The 24,315-nt window shown below is 44.9% G+C and overlaps 1 protein-coding gene across 2 annotated transcripts in view; it reads left to right on the top strand.

The window, feature by feature from the left end:
• LOC144822097 (alanine--tRNA ligase, mitochondrial-like) overlaps window positions 1-24,315 on the top strand; it is a 246,721-nt gene that overhangs the window by 46,476 nt on the left and 175,930 nt on the right. For both annotated transcript variants that reach the window (XM_078679220.1, XM_078679221.1), the window contains exons 5-10: window positions 1,538-1,682; window positions 1,858-2,003; window positions 4,494-4,602; window positions 5,258-5,296; window positions 21,003-21,114; window positions 24,074-24,201. In XM_078679220.1, the coding sequence (XP_078535346.1) occupies window positions 1,538-1,682; window positions 1,858-2,003; window positions 4,494-4,602; window positions 5,258-5,296; window positions 21,003-21,114; window positions 24,074-24,201 (679 nt within the window). The remainder of the gene's footprint in view (window positions 1-1,537; window positions 1,683-1,857; window positions 2,004-4,493; window positions 4,603-5,257; window positions 5,297-21,002; window positions 21,115-24,073; window positions 24,202-24,315) is intronic.

Here is a 24,315-nt window from a genome sequence, read left to right as displayed (position 1 = left end):
ACACTCAGATGCTTCACTATGGTAGTGTTTACAAGTCAGCGGAACAAAGGTGCGAGGCAGGATGCTACAAGGAGAGACAACTCAGTAGGGTTGAACACAGGAGGCTAAGATTCTACCAAAATGCCCCAAAAATCAGACTGCCCAAAGGCCACTGTCCCAACTGGACTCAGGATCCCACCGTGTTAAAAAATGGATTTAAAGTGCAACTAGGCTTTTTCAGAAGTCTTGGTGGGCACTTTACCATGGCGAGTGTATTTTTGGGATTGGCGTCCAGTTCACTACGAACAGTGCAGTGGAGACCAGTGGTGTCAATATTCACGGAGGAACGCTACTGGTGCTAGGGTTGGCTGGCACCCAAAACATATCTCGAGGGAATACCAGACCTTACAGTATTATCTTGAAAACGTGCTGTTAAAGACATGATTTCATACAGTGAGGAACCCTCGCAGTCAACGGGCCGCTGTGGTACTCACCAGTTAGACATGGGAAGTGGGGAGTCTGGGTTTCTGACAGACTAACTGTGTGCACTGCAGTGGATAAGCGGAAAGTCCCACCTGGTTTTTTGAGGCTCTCCTTCTCTTTTCATGTAGTTGTCTGTGATCTAAGCTTGTTCCTCTGCTCATCCTCTGTACATTGTGGTTGAACTTTGGCTGGAATGAGTGTATTTTATGAAGCACGTTTGAATGTAGATGACGTGGGTGCCTCACTGTTGAATGTATGACGTTACAACGTATACATTCACTACGCATACCATCACAATGCAACTTTTACAGCGCAAGATCCATTACAACGCATGCTATTACAACGCATGCCATTACAACGCAGATGCTATTACAACACATGCCATTACAACATAAGTATAGGTAAGTATATAATTTTATTAATATTAATTTAATTTTAATTTAATTACACATTTTAAAAATAATTTATTTAATTAAATTTTTAATTTTATTTAATAACATGTAATTTACTATTCTAACTCCAGGGGGGTGTAATAGTAGGGTAAGTGTTGGATAGTGTAGGGGTTAAAATTACTATTCTAACTCCAGGGGGGTGTAATAGTAGGGTAAGTGCTGGATAGTGTAGGGGTGAAAATTTGTATTCAAACTCCAGGGGGTTTAATTAAAATAAATTTAATTTAATTTACATTTAATTAAAATATTAAAATGTATTTTATTAAATTACAATTATTTTAAGAAAATTAATTTTAAATGAAATTTAATTTATTTTATTAAATACTTACCCATACTTACGTTGTAATGGCATGCGTTGTAATAGCATCTGCGTTGTAATGGCATGCGTTGTAAAAGCATGCGTTGTAATGGATCTTGCGTTGTAAACGTTTTGTCGTATTGGTAGTGCGTTGTAAAAGTTGCATTGTTATGGTTGTTACTGTTGTACCTTTACATGAGCATTATATATAACCTGCTCTGTTACAGTTGTACAAGAGATGGGCGGTATACACACGCTCTAGCCTCTAGTCGCGATTCGAAGAGTATGATCGCTGCTAACCCTCTTACCGTATGTTTGTTGATAGGGAGGCTGATGGGAGCTTGCGCCTCCTGCCCCAGCACAACGTGGACACTGGAATGGGCCTCGAGAGGCTGGTGACCGTCCTGCAGCGCAAGCGCTCCAACTACGACACGGACCTCTTCACTCCACTGATGGACGCGATCCACCAGGTGAGGCTGGACCCATGGCGGACGAGTGCACTTGTTGTTGTACCTTGCACCATTGGATAGGCTCTGGTCCACTTGTATAGGTGGACTCTTAGCAGGAAAGCAATCCCCTTCTGACCCAAAGTGTCTCTGAGTGGTCCAAGAACTGACCGCCTTCTGCGTGCTCTTGTCTTTCCAGGGTTCTCGGTGTCCTGCTTACCAGGGGCGTCTGGGCAGTGCCGATGCTGGCAACGTGGACATGGCGTATCGCGTGGTGGCAGACCACATCCGTACCCTTTCGGTGTGCATCGCGGACGGGGTGTACCCGGGGATGTCGGGTGCTGAGTGAGTAACACATTACTACTGCTGATACCCTGTTAGAAGGGAAACTCATTTAAGAGAAGAGAGGGAGTGACCTTTAGCCACAAACCTGGTAACAACTTGTAAAACTCTGTGGGTTTCTGGTGTTTGGAACGCAGTGGTCCTTATAACACTCTGCAATAGAAACTCTGCAGTGGAAATGTATTTACGCATCTACTTGGAGGAAAGGACAGACTGTATATTTTTAGATTCCATAGTTATATATGCTGTAGGGTTTTATATTACAAAATGGCAGAGCAATTGACTGTTCTAGTTTTTTATCTTTATAATACATTTTAATTTTTTTATGTCTTACTGTTTGGACTTTAATCTGGTGATTATGTATGAACTTTTACGGTTTTATGAAACAAAATAAAGGGTTTGAATTGAATTGACAGGCAGTCCATGAAACATGTGTCCCTTCAGTAATGAGACAATTTAAAATCTGGATATGACAGGCCAGCCCCTTTGTCTCTAAGGCTGTCCTGCGGGCTGTCCAGAGATCTCGTCTAATAAACAATCCTGTTCTTTGAGGGAGTCAGGCATGCCTGCAGGGATTGTGATGCAAACACCATGGCCTAGATTACAAGTGCAGAATATATTCCATTTCTAGCGCAAACTCCCTTTTGTTCATGAAATAATATTCCAGGATGGACTGTGTGTGCTCATACACAAACTGCACACCGCCTAGTTGCCCATATGCATGTTACCTTACTACCTTGCACTATTTGCGAAAATGTTTACTGCAGATAAAACCTTGTAAGGATCTCATTGGAGAATTGTGTGAAATTCTGTTTATGCACCTTGTAAAGGGACCTAATATATTAAATTAAGGACCTGTATCTTTTCCTGTCTCTGTGGCCAGTATCTAGGCTGGAGTTTGATAAACACAGAACAAACTCATTGCTAAAAACTAGCAACATCCATTCAGAAATAAAAAAGCCTTTTCTTTTCTTTTCTTTTTCTCTTCTCTTCTCTTCTCTTCTCTTCTCTTCTCTTCTCTTCTCTTCTCTTCTCTTCTCTTCTCTTCTCTTCTCTTCTCTTCTCTTCTCTTCTCTTCTCTTCTCTTCTCTTCTCTTCTCTTCTCTTCTCTTCTCTTCTCTTCTCTTCTCTTCTCTTCTCTTCTCTTCTCTTCTCTTCTTAGTTTTTCCAAGCAGGTGACCCCCTGTCGCCTTGCTCGCAGGTTTTCGATTGGCAGTTGCCTTCCTCTGGAGCCTGATTTTCCATGTACAACTATTAAACCCTACTACTAGTAGTCGGAACTGGTGGCCCGATGTGTCGCTGCCACAACCCACGTTGTTAACGGCTGGGCGTTGGTTACTCTGCATTAGTGGATGGAAGTGGTTGGGATTTCACCGCCTTCATGTCGGTGCACATCTGTCCTAGGACCAAGGGGGGCCACAGTAGGGTCAGGATGGGAGAGCTTGAAGCGAGGAGAGGTGGCGTAGGGTGAGGGGGATGAAGATCAGGGGAGTGGGCAGGAAGGTCAGTGTAAGGTTCAAAGGTGAGGATCTGGGAGGTGTAAAGATGTGAAGTACCAAGGTGTGGGAGGAGAAGGAGTAAAGGGATTAACCCTCTTAGGGGGCCAGGGGTGAGAATGTGGGGGGTGTAAAGAGGGTAAGGTACCTGGGGGGCGGGACAGGTCTCAGCTTGAGGGTTGAGAAAGAAAATGGTGAATATGGGAACAAATGCTCTCGGCTTACAGAATACAAAGCAGCTTTTGGGGGAGGGCTTAGGAAGAGAATACCAGTCACGTCAAGTTTAGGGGAACGAGGGTTTAGGAGTAAAGCCGGGGCCATCTAACGCATGAAATCCCACACAGATAAAAGCAATTTTCACTGGACTTGCAGACTGCGGTGTGACATTTTCTGGGTGAGATCCCGGAGTAACCTCGTTCTCTGTGTTAGATCCTGGTGTAACCTCGTTCTCTGTGAGAGATCCCAGTGTAACCTGGTTCTCCATGAGAGATCCCGGTGTAACCTCGTTCTCCGTGAGAGATCCTGGTGTAACCTCGTTCTCCGTGAGAGATCCTGGTGTAACCTCGTTCTCCGTGTGAGATCTCGGTGTAACCTCGTTCTCCGTGAGAGATCCCGGTGTAACCTCGTTCTCCGTGAGAGATCCTGGTGTAACCTCGTTCTCCGTGTGAGATCTCGGTGTAACCTCGTTCTCCGTGAGAGATCCCGGTGTAACCTCGTTTTCTGTGTGAGATCCCGGTGTAACCTCGTTCTGTGTGAGAGCTCAAGGTGTCACATCAGTTTGTATGTGGTTTCCAGGTGTGAGACTGCATGCTAGATTGCCTGATGTAAAGATGTCTTCTCTTGTGAGTTCACCATGTGTGAGGCATCTGCCCATGTATGACATGAGCTTCTGTAGAATGTCTTCCTGTGTGAGATGTTGGCCTGAGTCTGAGAGAAGCCCTGAGGTATCTGACCTGGGTCTATGTGGCTCCTGATTGGTTTCTTGTCTTGGTTTCAGGCTGGTTTTGCGCCGGATCCTCCGAAGGGCTGTCCGCTTTTCCTCTGAGATACTTCAGGCTCCTCCTGGTTTTCTGCCCACCTTAGTCCCCACGGTGGTTGACATTTTGGTAAGTCTGCAGCCAGTAGATGTTGATGTGAGAACAGAGTTACAGAAACTGTGCACTTCCACTGCTCTGTGAGGAGCAGCACAGGACTTGTATACTGTTCTACAAGTCCTGTGGTGAATCCTTAAGAGAAAGTTACAGATCCTAACAAACCTTTCCCAGCACCTTTTAGTTTATTCCAATTTGGCATGGCTCCCCAAAAGTTTCCAAGCACCTATCTTGGTTTCCAGCACCCCAAATGTATCATCCCTTCATGTGATAGCTATCGCGAGATATGAACGTCAATGCTGTCCCCATCGCCTGTTGTCATGTGTGTACCCAGGGGAAGCCAGGTATCACTGCACGAGTTATGAAGCTGTTCCTATAAGATCAGATGCTCATAACATAACAAAAAAGATTAGTGTAGACCTCAGGAATCCAAGTATTCTCTGATAGGACCATGAGTTGAGTCAGAGCAGCCTGTCGTTGAAGGCACATTTTAAACCATAGGCGATTGGATGAGATCTCTGGGATGGCACTTCCAGCTCCCAGGAGCAGCAGTGAAAGCTGGCTTTGAGAGAGGCCCTGGCAGGAAGGTGTTTTACTGCCTCAGGAATGTAAAATATATGTCTCTTCTAACAATTCAGTTCCTAACAATGTTTTTCTGCTTGCTTATCAGGGTGATGCCTACCCGGAGCTGAGGCGAGACACGAGCCAGGTATGGACATTGTTTAAAGTGGGACAAACAAACTGGGTGATCTCTAAAAGGGGCGTGGCCTTAGAAGCCCAACTAGGAATTATTTCCAAGAGGTGTGGCCTATATAATCAAGGTTGTGGATTAAAACATGTAAACTAAAATCCTGCACTTCCTACAGTGTAGCAGCCAACCAGCATTTTGTTGCCTCTCTGTGAGATGTGTTATTGCATCCCAGACATATCACAGAGTAACACACCTGCACTTAAAGCAAGCCAAACCTATTGGTGTTGCCAATGCTTGTTAGCTGTTTCAGATAAATGAGTAACAGCAATGAATTAGTTATGAATAATGGGAATTAAAAATGTTTCAGTTCTGGAAATCTGAGGCTGTGAATGCAACATTGCTAAGGTCTGTGTAAAGGGCAGTAGTCTTTGAAATGTCTCTGTCACTCCAGTTCTTCCCTTCACGTCACTCTCCGCTGCACTCGCTGTTGTTGGACAGACCCTCCAAGATTTTGCGATTTGCACTAAATATTGCAAAATTGGGACTTGTGTAAAAGTCCCACCATTTTTGCAAAAGCCCCGGATAATGACTAAAAATACACTTTGAAGCCTTTTTTCCTCTACTTTTATTGATCTTGCACTGGTCAATAAAAGGAGGGTGAGCAGGAGAGAGGTGTTTTCATTCCTTGATTGATTGAATTGATTGAATAAAATGTATACTGCGCATACAGTAACCCGAAAGTATCAAGGCGCCTAACAAAATATATCATAAACATGGGCATATCACCATTACAGATAGGCCTGCACAAATAAATGGGTCTTCAGGGCACTTCTGAAGGCCTGAAGAGTGGGTAGAGATCTTAAATCCAGAGGGAGGGAGTTCCACCATTTAGGTGGAAAAAGCCCTACCCCCCCATTTAGCCCTCCTAAAACGAGGGACTGACAGAAGAAGTTTACTTGAAGAGCGCAGGTTCCTAACAGGAGTATGGCGGGACAAGATGGATCCTACACCCGTGGCACTGTTTTTAGCCAATGCCCTGTAGGTCATACACAGGATCTTATAATGGATACTGTGTTCCACGGGAAGCCAGTGCAGCAGCTTTCTAGCTGCTGTAGCTGAGGCACGTTTGGGGAGATCAAGGACAAACCTGGCAGCAGCGTTCTGGACTACTTTCAGGCGCTGCAGTAGACTTTTATTCAGTCCCACATGCAGCGCATTGCAGTAGTCCAGTCGTGAGCCAATAAGAGCCACTGCCAGCTGTTTCCTTGCCTGTAGTGACAGGTAGTGCCTGATCCTCCTAAGGATCTCTCCTGCCTTCGATGACACTTTGAGCTTCCTGGGGCAGAGCCTTCCTCCAAGCGCCTTAAGACAAGCGTCGCCGGACCAGCTAAAAAAGGAGAAAACAGCCGCTGCTGGAGACCGCGACACAGAAGCATCTTTTTGCCATCAAGCGCCATATGTATCAAGATACCCATTTGAGATTCCCAAATAGCGATTTTTAAGAAATCGCTATTTGAGAATCGCAAATGGGTATGTATGTACAAAATCAATTTTTTTTTGCGATTTCTTAAAATTCCTTAATTGCGATTAGCAAATTGCGAATCACAATTAAGGAATACTTTCCCATTCATTTCTATGGGCCAGGAGGCCCATAGGAAGGAATGGGAAGTCATTCTCAATTTGCGATTCGTAATTTGCTAATCGCAAATTGAGAATAATTTCAAGGGTGCTGTTGCACCCCTGAAATATACATTGGTGCACACGTGGCGCACATACATGCCCTAAGGGCATGTATGTGCGTCACTTGGCACTTTGAAAAATGCAAAAATTTGCATTTTTTAAGGAATTCGCAACTTACCACCAACTAGAAGTTGGTGGTAATTTGCGATTCCTTAAGGGCATTTTGCTAATTTTTTTTGCTACATACATTGCATTTAAGGAATCGCTAAATTTGCGATTCCTTAAATGCAATTGCAAAATAATGAATCACAAATTTTGCAACTTCTTATTTAGCACCAGATTTTGCTCAATACATTCCATTTAGGAAATTCGCATTCGCAAAGGCCGAAATTCTGCTAATTTCGGCCTTTGCGAATGCGAATTTGCTTGATACATATGGCCCCAAATGCATTGGTCAGCGATTTGGGGCATTTCAGGGATCCTAAGAGGAGTCTGTTACCCTCAAACAAGCTTTGCTTTTAGAAACTGCACAGACTGTGTGATTGGCCTCATCTGAAGCTCATCCAAGCTTAGAGGTGTTGGTTCAACTTCCCTTCTGCTATATACATCATGTTATTGTCATAAAGAAACCTACACTTCAAAATACTCTAGCGGTCCACCTTACCTGCCTGGTGACCGCAGTGATCCAAAGAAGGCGGGTGAGTCTGACGGGTGCTCTGCTGCGCAAAGGTAGTTGTAAGGTTCCTGGTAGGAGTACTTGAAGTGTCAGTAAAAGGTGAGGGAGGCTGTAGTAGTACCAGCAGTTGTAGCAGTGGGTATCGCACTTATAGTACACGTAGTAGTACTAGCAGGGGTATTTACTACCAGAAACAGCAGTGTCCGTAGTAGTCGTACCACCAGATGGAGTCCAGCTCTGCTGCTAGTAGTTGTAACAGTAGTTGCGGCACCAGCGCTTCCATTACTGTTACCACTGTTACTAGTAACAGAACTGGTAATACCTGCATTAGTGATACTGATAAGTCTAGTAGGAGTTATAGAATTAATGCAGTTGTGGTACCCGTACTAGGCGTATGTGATTTACTACTACTGAAGACCAAGATTGTGGTTTGTGGCCAGGGCTCACCGTGGACCTCGGATTTGTGGTCCTCGTGCGTGGGTTCCCCTCTGTTGCCTGAAGATGGTGTCAAGAACCAGAACCTACTTTCAAAGTGGACAAGTAGGTATCCTTGGAAGCTCAAATGAATGCCCCTGTGTCCTCCCTTCTTACCAGCTTAAGCCCCCTAGTAGCAGTGACCTTAGGTTCTAGACTTGATTCTGCCAGCGCCCGCTCCCTGGGTCTACTCCATGCACACTTGCAGTTAATTCAGAACACAGCCATCCAACTTGCTTGCGGGTTCCTCATTTATCTCTGAAACTGCTAACAAGCCTTGGCAACGCCAAAAGGCTTGGCTTGCTTTAGGTGCCGTTTTTTTACTCTGTGATATGCCAGGGATGCAATAACACACATTCTCCGTCTGTCTCATGTCACCTTACGTATTCACTTCAAGGCACGTTGCCTCGTGCACAAGCCTCTTTCTGGAGTGGGGGCTCCACCAGGTGATCTCACACCAGGAAATATGAGCCCCCGTTCTTCCTGCAGTCCTCTTGTAAAGCTCTCGCAGTGCCCTGCATGTCAGACGGACGCACATTGGAGGGAAATCCTTCCGAGTGTTACAGCTAAAGGTTGGAACCAGCTCCTGCTCATCGTCAGTCTGTCGAGCAACGCAATATCTTTTGTGAAAAATTAAACATATTTAGTCTCATATTCTGGGTTTGATTCGTATTTCCTCTGCCTCTATAGCTCGGTTTACTATCTCTATTCGTCTTGTTTGCCTCTTTCTCAAGCGCGCTCTGTTAGTGGTTGTTGCGGCACGCCTGGTAGTTCTGTTAATACTAGTAGGGAGCCAGCCTAGCTAGTATTCGCCGTAGCTGTTGTAGTAGTGCCAGTAATAGTAATGGAAGACTTCTACACGCTAAGAGCGCATCCCCAGGTGAGCATTATGAATGTTATTCTATGGGGCTCCCCAACATTGGCTGCGTCCCGGGGGCCTCCTAATGTCACCGGACTCTGTAGAGAAGCCGGACTCTCCGACACTGGCCCGGGTAACAGGGTTTTTAGGCTACAAAGGGGTTGATGATAATCAGTTTAGTAGTAAAAAGATATAGACTTACAATGCACGCCACCATTGTAGCACCTACTCAGCCCGTCTTTGGGCAGAGCTCAAAACTCTAGGATGTAAAAGAATGAAAATCCTGCCTTTTGACCTACATCCCTCTGGTCAGAGAAGGCGTATCGCACAATATAGCACACTGCTTAGTATTGAAGGATACTGTGTAACACACAGCGTAGCACACAGTGTAGGATACAGTGTAATACTAAGCATAGCTCATAAGGTAGGATACAGTGTAGCACACAGTGTAAGATACAGTGTAGCACATAGTGTAGTACTTAGTATAGTACACAGCATAGTTCAGTTTAGAATACAATATATCACACAGCGTAGCACATAGTGTAGGATACAGTGTCGCACACAGCTTAGCACACAGTGTAAGATACGGTGTAGCACCCAGCGTAGTACATGGCGTAGCCCACAGTGTAGCACACAGCTTAGCCCATAGTGCAGGATACAGTGTGGCACACAGTGTAAAATACAGTCTAGTACATGACGTAACCCACAGTGAAGGATACAGTGTGGCACACAGTGTAAAATACAGTCTAGTACATGACGTAACCCTCAGTGTAGGATACAGTGTCGCACTAACCATAGTACGTAGTGTAGCACACAGCTTAGCACATGGTTTAGCACACAGATTAGCACCCAGTTTAGGGTACTGCATAACACTCAGACTTAGACACAACCTATGATACACCTTAGATCATTCCTTAAGGCTCAGCGTAGCACACAACTTGGAACACCGATTATGCCACAGCTTTAGGATGTAGTTTAGCACAAAGCCTTAGCAAACAGCTTAGCACACTGCTTAGTATGTAGTGTAGGATACCGTGTAACACGTAGCGCAACACGCAGTGTAGGATACAGTGTAATACTAAGCATAGCTCATAAGGTAGGATCCAATGTAGCTCACAATGTAAGATACAGTGTAGCACATAGTGAAGTACACAGCATAGTCCAGTTTAGAATACAATATATCACACAGCGTAGCACGCAGTGTAGGATACAGTGTATCACACAGCTTAGCACGCAGTGTAGGGTACAGTATATCACACAGCATAGCACATGGTGTTGGATACAGTGTAGCACTTAGCTTAACACACAGTGTAAGATACTGTGTAGCACACAGCGTAAAATACAGTCTAGTACATGACGTAACCCACAGTGTAGGATACGGTGTGGCACACAGCGTAAAATACAGTCTAGTACATGACGTAACCCACGGTGTAGGATACGGTGTGGCACACAGTGTAAAATACAGTCTAGTACATGACCTAACCCACAGTGTAGGATACGGTGTGGCACACAGCGTAAAATACAGTCTAGTACATGACGTAACCCACAGAGTAGGATACAGTGTGGCACACAGTGTAAAATACAGTCTAGTACATGACGTAACCCACAGTGTAGGATACGGTGTGGCACACAGCGTAAAATACAGTCTAGTACATGACGTAACCCACGGTGTAGGATACGGTGTGGCACACAGTGTAAAATACAGTCTAGTACATGACCTAACCCACAGTGTAGGATACGGTGTGGCACACAGCGTAAAATACAGTCTAGTACATGACGTAACCCACAGAGTAGGATACAGTGTGGCACACAGTGTAAAATACAGTCTAGTACATGACGTAACCCACAGTGTAGGATACGGTGTGGCACACAGCGTAAAATACAGTCTAGTACATGACGTAACCCACAGTGTAGGATACGGTGTGGCACACAGTGTAAAATACAGTCTAGTACATGACATAACCCACAGAGTAGGATACAGTGTGGCACACAGCGTAAAATACAGTCTAGTACATGACGTAACCCACAGAGTAGGATACAGTGTGGCACACAGTGTAAAATACAGTCTAGTACATGACGTAACCCACATTGTAGGATACGGTGTGGCACACAGTGTAAAATACAGTCTAGTACATGACGTAACCCACAGTGAAGGATACAGTGTGGCACACAGCGTAAAATACAGTCTAGTACATGACGTAACCCACAGTGTAGGATACAGTGTGGCACACAGTGTAAAATACAGTCTAGTACATGACGTAACCCACAGTGTAGGATACAGTGTGGCACACAGTGTAAAATACAGTCTAGTACATGACGTAACCCACAGTGTAGGATACAGTGTGGCACACAGTGTAAAATACAGTCTAGTACATGACGTAACCCACAGTGTAGGAAACAGTGTGGCACACAGCGTAAAATACAGTCTAGTACATGACGTAACCCACAGTGTAGGATACAGTGTGGCACACAGTGTAAAATACAGTGTAGTACATGACGTAACCCACAGTGTAAGATACGGTGTGGCACACAGTGTAAAATACAGTCTAGTACATGACGTAACCCACAGTGTAGGATACAGTGTGGCACACAGCGTAAAATACAGTCTAGTACATGACCTAACCCACAGTGTAGGATACAGTGTAGCACACAGTGTAAAATACAGTCTAGTACATGACCTAACCCACGGTGTAGGATACAGTGTGGCACACAGCGTAAAATACAGTCTACTACTTGACGTAACCCACAGTGTAGGAAACAGTGTGGCACACAGCGTAAAATACAGTCTAGTACATGACGTAACCCAGATTGCAGGATACGGTGTGGCACACAGCGTAAAATACAGTCTACTACTTGACGTAACCCACAGTGTAGGAAACAGTGTGGCACACAGCGTAAAATACAGTCTAGTACATGACGTAACCCAGATTGCAGGATACAGTGTAGTACATAGTATAGCACATAGTTTAGGAAAGAGTATAGCACATAGCTTAGCACACAGTGTAAGATACGGTGTAGCACACAGCGTAAAATACAGTCTAGTACTTGACGTAACCCACAGTGTAGGATACAGTGTGGCACACAGTGTAAAATACAGTCTAGTACATGACGTAACCCAGATTGCAGGATACAGTGTAGTACATAGTATAGCACATAGTTTAGGAAAGAGTATAGCACATAGCTTAGCACACAGTGTAAGATACGGTGTAGCACACAGCGTAAAATACAGTCTAGTACTTGACGTAACCCACAGTGTAAGATACGGTGTAGCACACAGCGTAAAATACAGTCTAGTACAGAACGTAACCCACAGTGTAGGATACAGTGTGGCACACAGTGTAAAATACAGTCTAGTACATGACGTAACCCACAGTGTAAGATACGATGTGGCACACAGTGTAAAATACAGTCTAGTACATGACCTAACCCACAGTGTAAGATACGGTGTGGCACACAGTGTAAAATACAGTCTAGTACATGACCTAACCCACAGTGTAGGATACAGTGTGGCACACAGTGTAAAATACAGTCTATTACATGACGTAACCCACAGTGTAAGATACGGTGTGGCACACAGCGTAAAATACAGTCTAGTACATGACGTAACCCACAGTGTAGGATACAGTGTGGCACACAGTGTAAAATACAGTCTAGTACATGACGTAACCCACAGTGTAGGAAACAGTGTGGCACACAGCGTAAAATACAGTCTAGTACATGACCTAACCCACAGTGTAGGATACAGTGTGGCACACAGTGTAAAATACAGTCTATTACATGACGTAACCCACAGTGTAGGATACAGTGTGGCACACAGCGTAAAATACAGTCTATTACATGACGTAACCCACAGTGTAGGAAACAGTGTACTACACAGCGTAAAATACAGTCTAGTACACAACGTAACCCACAGTGTAGGATACAGTGTGGCACACAGTGTAAAATACAGTCTAGTACATGACGTAACCCAGATTGCAGGATACAGTGTAGTACATAGTATAGCACATAGTTTAGGAAAGAGTATAGCACATAGCTTAGCACACAGTGTAAGATACGGTGTGGCACACAGTGTAAAATACAGTCTAGTACATGACGTAACCCACAGTATAAGATACGGTGTAGCACACAGCGTAAAATACAGTCTAGTACTTGACGTAACCCACAGTGTAGGATACAGTGTGGCACACAGTGTAAAATACAGTCGAGTACATGACGTAACCCACAGTGTAGGATACAGTGTGGCACACAGCGTAAAATACAGTCTAGTACATGACGTAACCCACCGTGTAGGATACAGTGTGGCACACAGTGTAAAATACAGTCTAGTACATGACCTAACCCACAGTGTAAGATACAGTGTGGCACACAGTGTAAAATACAGTCTAGTACATGACCTAACCCACAGTGTAGGATACAGTGTGGCACACAGTGTAAAATACAGTCTAGTACATGATGTAACCCACAGTGTAGGATATGGTGTGGCACACAGCGTAAAATACAGTCTAGTACATGACGTAACCCACAGTGTAGGATACAGTGTGGCACGCAGCGTAAAATACAGTCTAGTACATGACGCAACCCACAGTGTAGGATACAATGTGGCACACAGCGTAAAATACAGTCTGGTACATGACGTAACCCACAGTGTAGGATACAGTGTAGCACACAGCTTAGCACGCAGGCAGTGTAAGGTACAGTGTATCACACAGCTTAGCACGCAGTGTAGGGTACAGTATATCACACAGCATAGCACATGGTGTTGGATACAGTGTAGCACTTAGCTTAACACACAGTGTAAGATACTGTGTAGCACACAGTGTAGTACAAGGCATAACCCACAGAGTAGAATACAGTGTGGCACACAGCGTAAAATACAGTCTAGTACATGACGTAACCCACAGATTAGGATACAGTGTGGCACAAAGTGTAAAATACAGTCTAGTACATGACGTAACCCACAGTGTAAGATACGGCTTGGCACACAGCGTAAAATACAGTCTAGTACATGACGTAACCCACAGTGTAAGATACGGTGTGGCACACAGTGTAAAATACAGTCTAGTACTTGACGTAACCCACAGTGTAAGATACGGTGTAGCACACAGCGTAAAATACAGTCTAGTACATGACGTAACCCACAGTGTAGGATACAGTGTGGCACACAGTGTAAAATACAGTGTAGTACATGACGTAACCCACAGTGTAAGATACAGTGTGGCACACAGTGTAAAATACAGTCTAGTACATGACGTAACCCACGGTGTAGGAAACAGTGTGGCACACAGTGTAAAATACAGTCTAGTACATGACGTAACCCACAGTGTAGGATACAGTGTGGCACACAGCGTAAAATACAGTCTAGTACATGACGTAACCCACAGTGTAGGATACAGTGTGGCACACAGCGTAAAATACAGTCTAGTACATGACGTAACCCACAGTGTAGGATACGGTGTGGCACACAGTGTAAAATATAGTCTAGTACATGACCTAACCCACAGTGTAGGATACAGTGTGGCACACAGCGTAAAATACAGTCTAGTACATGACGTAACCCAGAGTGTAGGATACAGTGTGGCACACAGTGTAAAATATAGTCTAGTACATGACCTAACCCACAGTGTAGGATACAGTGTGGCACACAGCGTAAAATACAGTCTAGTACATGACGTAACCCACAGTGTAAGATACGGTGTGGCACACAGCGTAAAATACAGTCTAGTACATGACGTAACCCACAGTGTAGGATACAGTGTGGCACACAGTGTAAAATATAGTCTAGTACATGACCTAACCCACAGTGTAGGATACAGTGTGGCTCACAGCGTAAAATACAGTCTAGTACATGACGTAACCCACAGTGTAAGATACGGTGTGGCACACAGCGTAAAATACAGTCTAGTACATGACGTAACTCACAGTGTAGGATACAGTGTGGCACACAGTGTAAAATACAGTCTAGTACATGACCTAACCCACAGTGTAGGATACAGTGTGGCACACAGTGTAAAATACAGTCTAGTACATGACGTAACCCACAGTGTAGGATACAGTGTGGCACACAGTGTAAAATACAGTCTAGTACACAACGTAACCCACAGTGAAGGATACAGTGTGGCACACAGTGTAAAATACAGTCTAGTACATGACGTAACCCACAGTGAAGGATACAATGTGGCACACAGTGTAAAATACAGTCTAGTACATGACGTAACCCACAGTGTGGCACACAGCGTAAAATACAGTCTAGTACATGACGTAACCCACAGATTAGGATACAGTGTGGCACAAAGTGTAAAATACAGTCTAGTACATGACGTAACCCACAGTGTAAGATACGGCTTGGCACACAGCGTAAAATACAGTCTAGTACATGACGTAACCCACAGTGTAAGATACGGTGTGGCACACAGTGTAAAATACAGTCTAGTACTTGACGTAACCCACAGTGTAAGATACGGTGTAGCACACAGCGTAAAATACAGTCTAGTACATGACGTAACCCACAGTGTAGGATACAGTGTGGCACACAGTGTAAAATACAGTGTAGTACATGACGTAACCCACAGTGTAAGATACAGTGTGGCACACAGTGTAAAATACAGTCTAGTACATGACGTAACCCACGGTGTAGGAAACAGTGTGGCACACAGTGTAAAATACAGTCTAGTATATGACGTAACCCACAGTGTAGGATACAGTGTGGCACACAGCGTAAAATACAGTCTAGTACATGACGTAACCCACAGTGTAGGATACAGTGTGGCACACAGCGTAAAATACAGTCTAGTACATGACGTAACCCACAGTGTAGGATACGGTGTGGCACACAGTGTAAAATATAGTCTAGTACATGACCTAACCCACAGTGTAGGATACAGTGTGGCACACAGCGTAAAATACAGTCTAGTACATGACGTAACCCACAGTGTAAGATACGGTGTGGCACACAGCGTAAAATACAGTCTAGTACATGACGTAACTCACAGTGTAGGATACAGTGTGGCACACAGTGTAAAATATAGTCTAGTACATGACCTAACCCACAGTGTAGGATACAGTGTGGCACACAGCGTAAAATACAGTCTAGTACATGACGTAACCCACAGTGTAAGATACGGTGTGGCACACAGCGTAAAATACAGTCTAGTACATGACGTAACTCACAGTGTAGGATACAGTGTGGCACACAGTGTAAAATACAGTCTAGTACATGACCTAACCCACAGTGTAGGATACAGTGTGGCACACAGTGTAAAATACAGTCTAGTACATGACGTAACCCACAGTGTAGGATACAGTGTGGCACACAGTGTAAAATACAGTCTAGTACACAACGTAACCCACAGTGAAGGATACAGTGTGGCACACAGTGTAAAATACAGTCTAGTACATGACGTAACCCACAGTGAAGGATACAATGTGGCACACAGTGTAAAATACAGTCTAGTACATGACGTAACCCACAGTGTGGCACACAGCGTAAAATACAGTCTAGTACATGACGTAACCCACAGATTAGGATACAGTGTGGCACAAAGTGTAAAATACAGTCTAGTACATGACGTAACCCACAGTGTAAGATACGGCTTGGCACACAGCGTAAAATACAGTCTAGTACATGACGTAACCCACAGTGTACGATACGGTGTGGCACACAGTGTAAAATACAGTCTAGTACTTGACGTAACCCACAGTGTAAGATACGGTGTAGCACACAGCGTAAAATACAGTCTAGTACATGACGTAACCCACAGTGTAGGATACAGTGTGGCACACAGTGTAAAATACAGTGTAGTACATGACGTAACCCACAGTGTAAGATACAGTGTGGCACACAGTGTAAAATACAGTCTAGTACATGACGTAACCCACGGTGTAGGAAACAGTGTGGCACACAGTGTAAAATACAGTCTAGTACATGACGTAACCCACAGTGTAGGATACAGTGTGGCACACAGCGTAAAATACAGTCTAGTACATGACGTAACCCACAGTGTAGGATACAGTGTGGCACACAGCGTAAAATACAGTCTAGTACATGACGTAACCCACAGTGTAGGATACGGTGTGGCACACAGTGTAAAATATAGTCTAGTACATGACCTAACCCACAGTGTAGGATACAGTGTGGCACACAGCGTAAAATACAGTCTAGTACATGACGTAACCCACAGTGTAGGATACAGTGTGGCACACAGTGTAAAATATAGTCTAGTACATGACCTAACCCACAGTGTAGGGTACAGTGTGGCACACAGCGTAAAATACAGTCTAGTACATGACGTAACCCACAGTGTAAGATACGGTGTGGCACACAGCGTAAAATACAGTCTAGTACATGACGTAACTCACAGTGTAGGATACAGTGTGGCACACAGTGTAAAATACAGTCTAGTACATGACCTAACCCACAGTGTAGGATACAGTGTGGCACACAGTGTAAAATACAGTCTAGTACATGACGTAACCCACAGTGTAGGATACAGTGTGGCACACAGTGTAAAATACAGTCTAGTACACAACGTAACCCACAGTGAAGGATACAGTGTGGCACACAGTGTAAAATACAGTCTAGTACATGACGTAACCCACAGTGAAGGATACAATGTGGCACACAGTGTAAAATACAGTCTAGTACATGACGTAACCCACAGTGTGGCACACAGCGTAAAATACAGTCTAGTACATGACGTAACCCACGGTGTAGGAAACAGTGTGGCACACAGTGTAAAATACAGTCTAGTACATGACGTAACCCACAGTATAAGATACGGTGTGGCACACAGTGTAAAATACAGTCTAGTACATGACGTAACCCACAGTGTAGGATACAGTGTGGCACACAGTGTAAAATACAGTGTAGTACATGACGTAACCCACAGTGTAGGATACAGTGTGGCACACAGCGTAAAATACAGTCTAGTACATGACGTAACCCACAGTGTAGGATACGGTGTGGCACACAGTATAAAATACCGTCTAGTACATGACGTAACCCACGGTGTAGGAAACAGTGTGGCACACAGCGTAAAATACAGTCTAGTACATGACGTAACCCACAGTATAAGATACGGTGTAGCACACAGCGTAAAATACAGTCTAGTACATGACGTAACCCACAGTGTAGGATACAGTGTGGCACACAGTGTAAAATACAGTCTAGTACATGACGTAACCCACAGTGTAGGATACGGTGTGGCACACAGTGTAAAATACAGTCTAGTACATGACGTAACCCACAGTGAAGAATACAATGTGGCACACAGTGTAAAATACAGTCTAGTACATGACGTAACCCACAGTGAAGGAAACAGTGTGGCACACAGTGTAAAATACAGTCTAGTACATGACGTAACCCACAGCGTAAAATACAGTCTATTACATGACGTAACCCACAGTGTAGGAAACAGTGTGGCACACAGCGTAAAATACAGTCTAGTACACGACGTAACCCACAGTGTAGGATACAGTGTGGCTCACAGTGTAAAATACAGTCTAGTACATGACGTAACCAACAGTGTAGGATACAGTGTGGCACACAGTGTAAAATACAGTCTAGTACATGACGTAACCCACGGTGTAGGATACAGTGTAGCACACAGTGTAAAATACAGTCTAGTACATGACGTAACTCACGGTGTAGGATACAGTGTGGCACACAGTGTAAAATACAGTCTAGTACATGACGTAACCCACGGTGTAGGATACAGTGTGGCACACAGCGTAAAATACAGTCTAGTACATGACGTAACCCACATTGTAGGATACGGTGTGGCACACAGTGTAAAATACAGTCTAGTACATGACGTAACCCACAGTGTAGGATACGGTGTGGCACACAGTGTAAAATACAGTCTAGTACATGACGTAACCCACATTGTAGGATACAGTGTGGCACACAGTGTAAAATACAGTCTAGTACATGACGTAACCCACAGTGTAGGATACGGTGTGGCACACAGTGTAAAATACAGTCTAGTACATGACGTAACCCACAGTGAAGAATACAATGTGGCACACAGTGTAAAATACAGTCTAGTACATGACGTAACCCACAGTGTAGGATACAGTGTAGCACACAGTGTAAAATACAGTCTAGTACATGACGTAACCCACGGTGTAGGATACAGTTTGGCACACAGTGTAAAATACAGTCTAGTACATGACGTAACCCACGGTGTAGGATACAGTGTGGCACACAGCGTAAAATACAGTCTAGTACACGACGTAACCCACAGTGTAGGATACAGTGTGGCACACAGCGTAAAATACAGTCTAGTACATGACCTAACCCACAGTGTCAGATACGGTGTGGCACACAGTGTAAAATACAGTCTAGTACATGACGTAACCCACAGTGTAGGATACAGTGTGGCACACAGTGTAAAATACAGTCTAGTACATGACGTAACCCACGGTGTAGGATACAGTGTGGCCCACAGCGTAAAATACAGTCTAGTACATGACGTAACCCACATTGTAGGATACGGTGTGGCACACAGTGTAAAATACAGTCTAGTACATGACGTAACCCACAGTGAAGAATACAATGTGGCACACAGTGTAAAATACAGTCTAGTACATGACGTAACCCACATTGCAGGATACAGTGTGGCACACAGTGTAAAATACAGTCTAGTACATGACGTAACCCACAGTGTAGGATACAGTGTAGTACATAGCATAGCACATAGTGTAGGAAAGAGTGTAGCACACAGCTTAGCACACAGTGTAACATACATTGTAGCGCACAGTGTAAAATACAGTCTAGTACATGACGTAACCCTCAGTGTAGGATACAGTGTAGCACTAAGCATAGTACATAGTGTAGCACACAGCTTAGCACATGGCTTAGCACACAGATTAGTACAATGTTTAGCCCGCAGAGTAGCACACTCTTTAGGGTACTGCATAACACACAGACTTAGACACAACCTATAACACACCTTAGATCATTCCTTAAGGCACAGCGTTGCACACAACTTGGAGCACCTCTTATTCCACAGCCTCAGGATGCCGTTTAGCTCACGGACTTAGCAAACAGCTTAGCACACTGCGTGGGACTCCAATTAGGAAACAACTGAGTGCACACATGAGGATACACCATAGCACATAGCTTGGGACACAGCATATCACACAATCTAGGATACAGCTCAGGGGTCCAGTGAACAGAGAGGCTGCTCGCAGCACAGTATTTCGCACTGGACTGTGACCCGCCTCACCTGTTTTGGTGCAAGGAATTCTCAGGTTCCATGCTGCACAGCGGGACACGTTGCAACACGCTGTACCCTGCCCTGTGACAATGACTGGAAGGGTTGCGGCTTCTGACTCTTTGCGACAAACCTTGAATGCTGGGATGGAGGCCTGAATGGTAGGACAGAGATTCCAACCTCTGCAACTTGAACACCTTTCAACCTCTTGAAACACATCCACCTCCAGGTGCCGCGCTGTCAGCCAGACATGGGGATTGTCCACTTCTTGTCATAAATGCAGTGTATAACGCCTCATTTCACCATCGATCATGGAGTGTCTCGTTATATATCGAAATCTGAGTGCAGCTCACGATCATCCGGCTTTGCGTCTCTACTTTACACTGCCTTTTATGTACATTTAGGTTTTGACCTGTTCACATCTCTTTGAAGTAAATTCTTCTCTCGACATTTATTTCTCCAGACTTGAGAAAAAACGTCAATTATTCCCCACTCCCCCGACCAGATTTATTCCCATTCTACTCCCTCCCTTCTCACAGTAGTTCTCAGATATTAAAGAGATTTATACTATCATGAATATATAAACATGTGTAATGACCATAGGTAGGGCATTCCCACCTACCCTCAATGCTGTGTTTTGATATTGAGTACTAGATACAAGATGCAAACCCCGGGTAGACGTGTGTAACAGCAGGACACCGGTGTGATACAGTGGCTCGCCTCCTTGACCTGACCCCGGGTTTGGCATTGAGGGGGGTTATGATGTCTGTCGATGATGGGATGAGGTCCAGCTCATGACAGAGTCTCCCATTTCTGCCCTAGATCATGAATATCATTGGCGACAACGAGGCAGCCTTCTTGTCATCTCTACAGCGTGGACGAAGGATCATCGATCGGACACTCCAGCAGACGACTGACTCAAAGGTCTTTCCAGGTGAGGATATTACAGTGCCCTGCGCCTCCATCGCACTCTCAGAGTGCGCCTGTGATCCCGCCCAGTCCATTCTAGGAGTGGACATGGAACGTTTCCTGCTCAGAACATTGCGGTCTCAGAGGAAGGGGTGCAGTGGTCCTCGGTCAGTGCTAGAAGCTTATCAGTGCAGGACGTCGAACCCGCGTCTTGGTAACCCAATGCAGCAAGCCCTAGGAGATCTAGAATACCCCCGGATAATGTAATCCAGCCAGGCCTAGTAGTTAGCAAGGAAGAACCCCCTTTGTAACCCAATCATGTAATCCTGCAACCTCGCACACTAGATCCGGAACCCTCTCATGATAGCTCAATTCAGCCAATCTTAGGCGCTAGCAGGGGCATATTTGGAGCACCTCTCGGTAACCTAATGCGGCTAGGCTTTAGAGCTAGCATGACAGCATGTAGAACACCCTCGAGGGTGCCCCCTGATGATAGCCCAGCTCAGGCCGTCCTAGGACCGCGCATGGCCTAAGAGGACTTCTCTGTATTCAATGCACAACAGCCGGAGTCATCCCAATCTTCTAAATTCACACACATTTAGGAGCATCTTGCCACACTTCAGTGTCTGCCGGTGTCTGCACGTATTTGGGTCAAACCTATGTGCGTTGTTCAAAAAGCTTTCCTCCAGTCTGGTCCCTTTTTTCTGCACGCTAAAATTGTCCCTTACGCTCCTCCCGGATCTCCCTCCAATCTTCCTCTCTGCTATGTATATCTGATCTCAGATTCTGATCTCAAAATCCGATATTCCCAGCAGCTAAAACTGTGAGTTTGCTGCTTCTCACAGTCTTAACTTCTTAGTGATCAGGAAATCCCTCGAGACCCACCTCTTTCCTATGCTCCTGTCGTTGCTCTGCTGATCCCCTCGCGAGTAGTTCCCTTGGCACCAGGATCCCCTGCTGGGTGACCGCCTCACTTTAGTAACTCAGCTCATCATCATCGTCACCCTGGACCCTCCTATCGGTCGCTCAGTTTAGCCATTCCTGTGAGTTAACTTGTCTGGATTTGGAACACCTCTTGGTGACTCAATCCACCCAGGCATTGAAGCCAGGATTGTAGGATTTGTAGGATGTAGAACCTCCTCGTTACAGCCTGGTGCAGCCAGTCCTAAGAACTAGCATGGCTCGGCCTGGAATCTCCTCTGACTAACTAGGTCCAGCCCGTTCTAAGAGTCGGCCGGGCTGGATTTCAAACCCCTCTTGGTGAATCAATTCTGTCCATCCTAGGTGCAAAATCAGATTTGGACCAAAAATAGTGCCGGGCGCGAAAAAGAAAAAAATGGGCAGTGGATCATGACTTTTCGTGAAGTATTGTTTGGTTAGGACCGGAGCTAATTTGGGGGGGAAGTTTGTGGTGTATGAATCAGTGTACAGCTTGTGCGGCTCAGTCATCTTGGCCAAGTCTGGAAACCCCATTATTCCGCTGCAGCTCATTCCTAGGTCTCCTGCTCCTCATCTTCAGGTCTGTGAATCTCCTAAAACCTTGATGACCCTCAGATCCTTGAGCTCACTTCCTGCCAGTGGGCCCTGAAGCTTCTGCTCATTCATGGGGATTCTCACCATTGGCCAACAGGTCCTCAGTGGATCATGTTTACCTGCATGTCTAGTCGATAATTCGGGAGACCCAATGTGCCCTTGGAGGCTAAGGCAAAATGTGCCTACAAAGGAATTTATTTGGAACAAACTTATATTATTATACGATTGCTTAGAGGGTTCGTCCATCCAGAACAAACACCAAAGTGTTATGAGACAACACCAATCAATGCAATTTGTAAGCATAGACAACATGGGAAATCCTAATAGTTTGAAAGTATAAATTTTTTATGTATTGAAAGCAATTAAAAGGGAGTACAAACACATGAAATTAATCAGCCAAAATTCATGGAAAGAAGTAAAATTGAATGAACCTAGCAGTACATGACAAACAACTATTCCAACCTAATCACAGGCAACAAATCTCCTAATGAGAATATGTGTCGCTCAAAAGTAACAACATTTCTCAGTAAAAGAAGGCGGAGTCGACGTTTCGGTCTTTGCGGCTTCAGTCCATCAGACCATCTTCAGGACAATGGTTTATGCTAAGAAAAAAGACTCTTCTATTGTTAATCGAAAACAGCCTACAACCATAAAGTTGAGCTGCTATGGTTCCTGGACTGATTCCGGTTTCTACGCTACGCTAATTACCTGAATCTTGTATGAAATACCACACAAGGAAGATTGTTCCTCGTTTTGAGACGGACGTTTCCGCTGACCCCCCAACTAATACACATCCTTGCTATACGTCAGCATCAAATGCACGGCTGTGACCATAGATCAAGTTCATGGTTGTAGGCTGTTTTCGATAAACAATAGAAGAGTCTTTTTTCTTAGCTTAAACCACCGGTATCTGCAACCAGGTATCTGCAATGCCTACAACCACTACTATAGCCACTACTATAGCCATGGAGCTGTACATCTCTCCACGCATTCTCTCATGGTATTTCTTTAGAATTGTTTTTAGAATACCAGTACCAGTGCTGCTCGCAGGCTGCCTACGGAACCTACTTTTCTAGACAGAAAAGGCGAGAAGTTGGTCTGTGCCTGCAAAGTAGAGAGAGTGCTTTACACACTACACCTTCCAAAGTAGAGAGAGTGCTTTACACACTACAGTCGGAACACAGAGAAAGTGCTGGGGCTGCCAAGAACGCACCTGTAATAAGAAAATAAAAGACAAGTGTTCATAGGAAGACTACTCTCCCACCTATTATAAATGAATACGCTGAGTATGGTTGGGTTGTCGTTGAAGATGCCTTCGCTTGGGAAGGTTTCGGCGTTGTTCCTGTGATGGAGTGATGTGAGGCATCCACACACAGAGGTGTTGTGCACTTGACCTCGTTCACTTTCTGAGCACAGTGGGTGTCTTTCTCTCATGGCCCCTTGTCTTGCAGGCGCTGTGGCTTGGTCGCTCTACAGGGACCTGGGCTTCCCGTTGGATCTCATCGGTCTGATGCTTGAGGAGAAGGGCGTGACCCTGGATTCGGCAGCTTTGGAGCAGCTCGCCCAGGCGGAGGCCCAGGTAAGCGATGGGGACTCCAGAATGGGTTTCACTGCAGCTTCATTTCACCTTGTGAGGTGCTGCGAATAGTGATGAAGAATGCAAGAAATGGGGATTTCCTTAGTCTTGGGTGGC

This window comes from Lissotriton helveticus, chromosome 3_1 (assembly GCF_964261635.1).
Source record: "Lissotriton helveticus chromosome 3_1, aLisHel1.1, whole genome shotgun sequence".
Taxonomy (NCBI): domain Eukaryota; kingdom Metazoa; phylum Chordata; class Amphibia; order Caudata; family Salamandridae; genus Lissotriton; species Lissotriton helveticus.
Note: the sequence above shows the minus strand (reverse complement) of the source record. Positions and strands in the feature narration are given on the sequence as shown.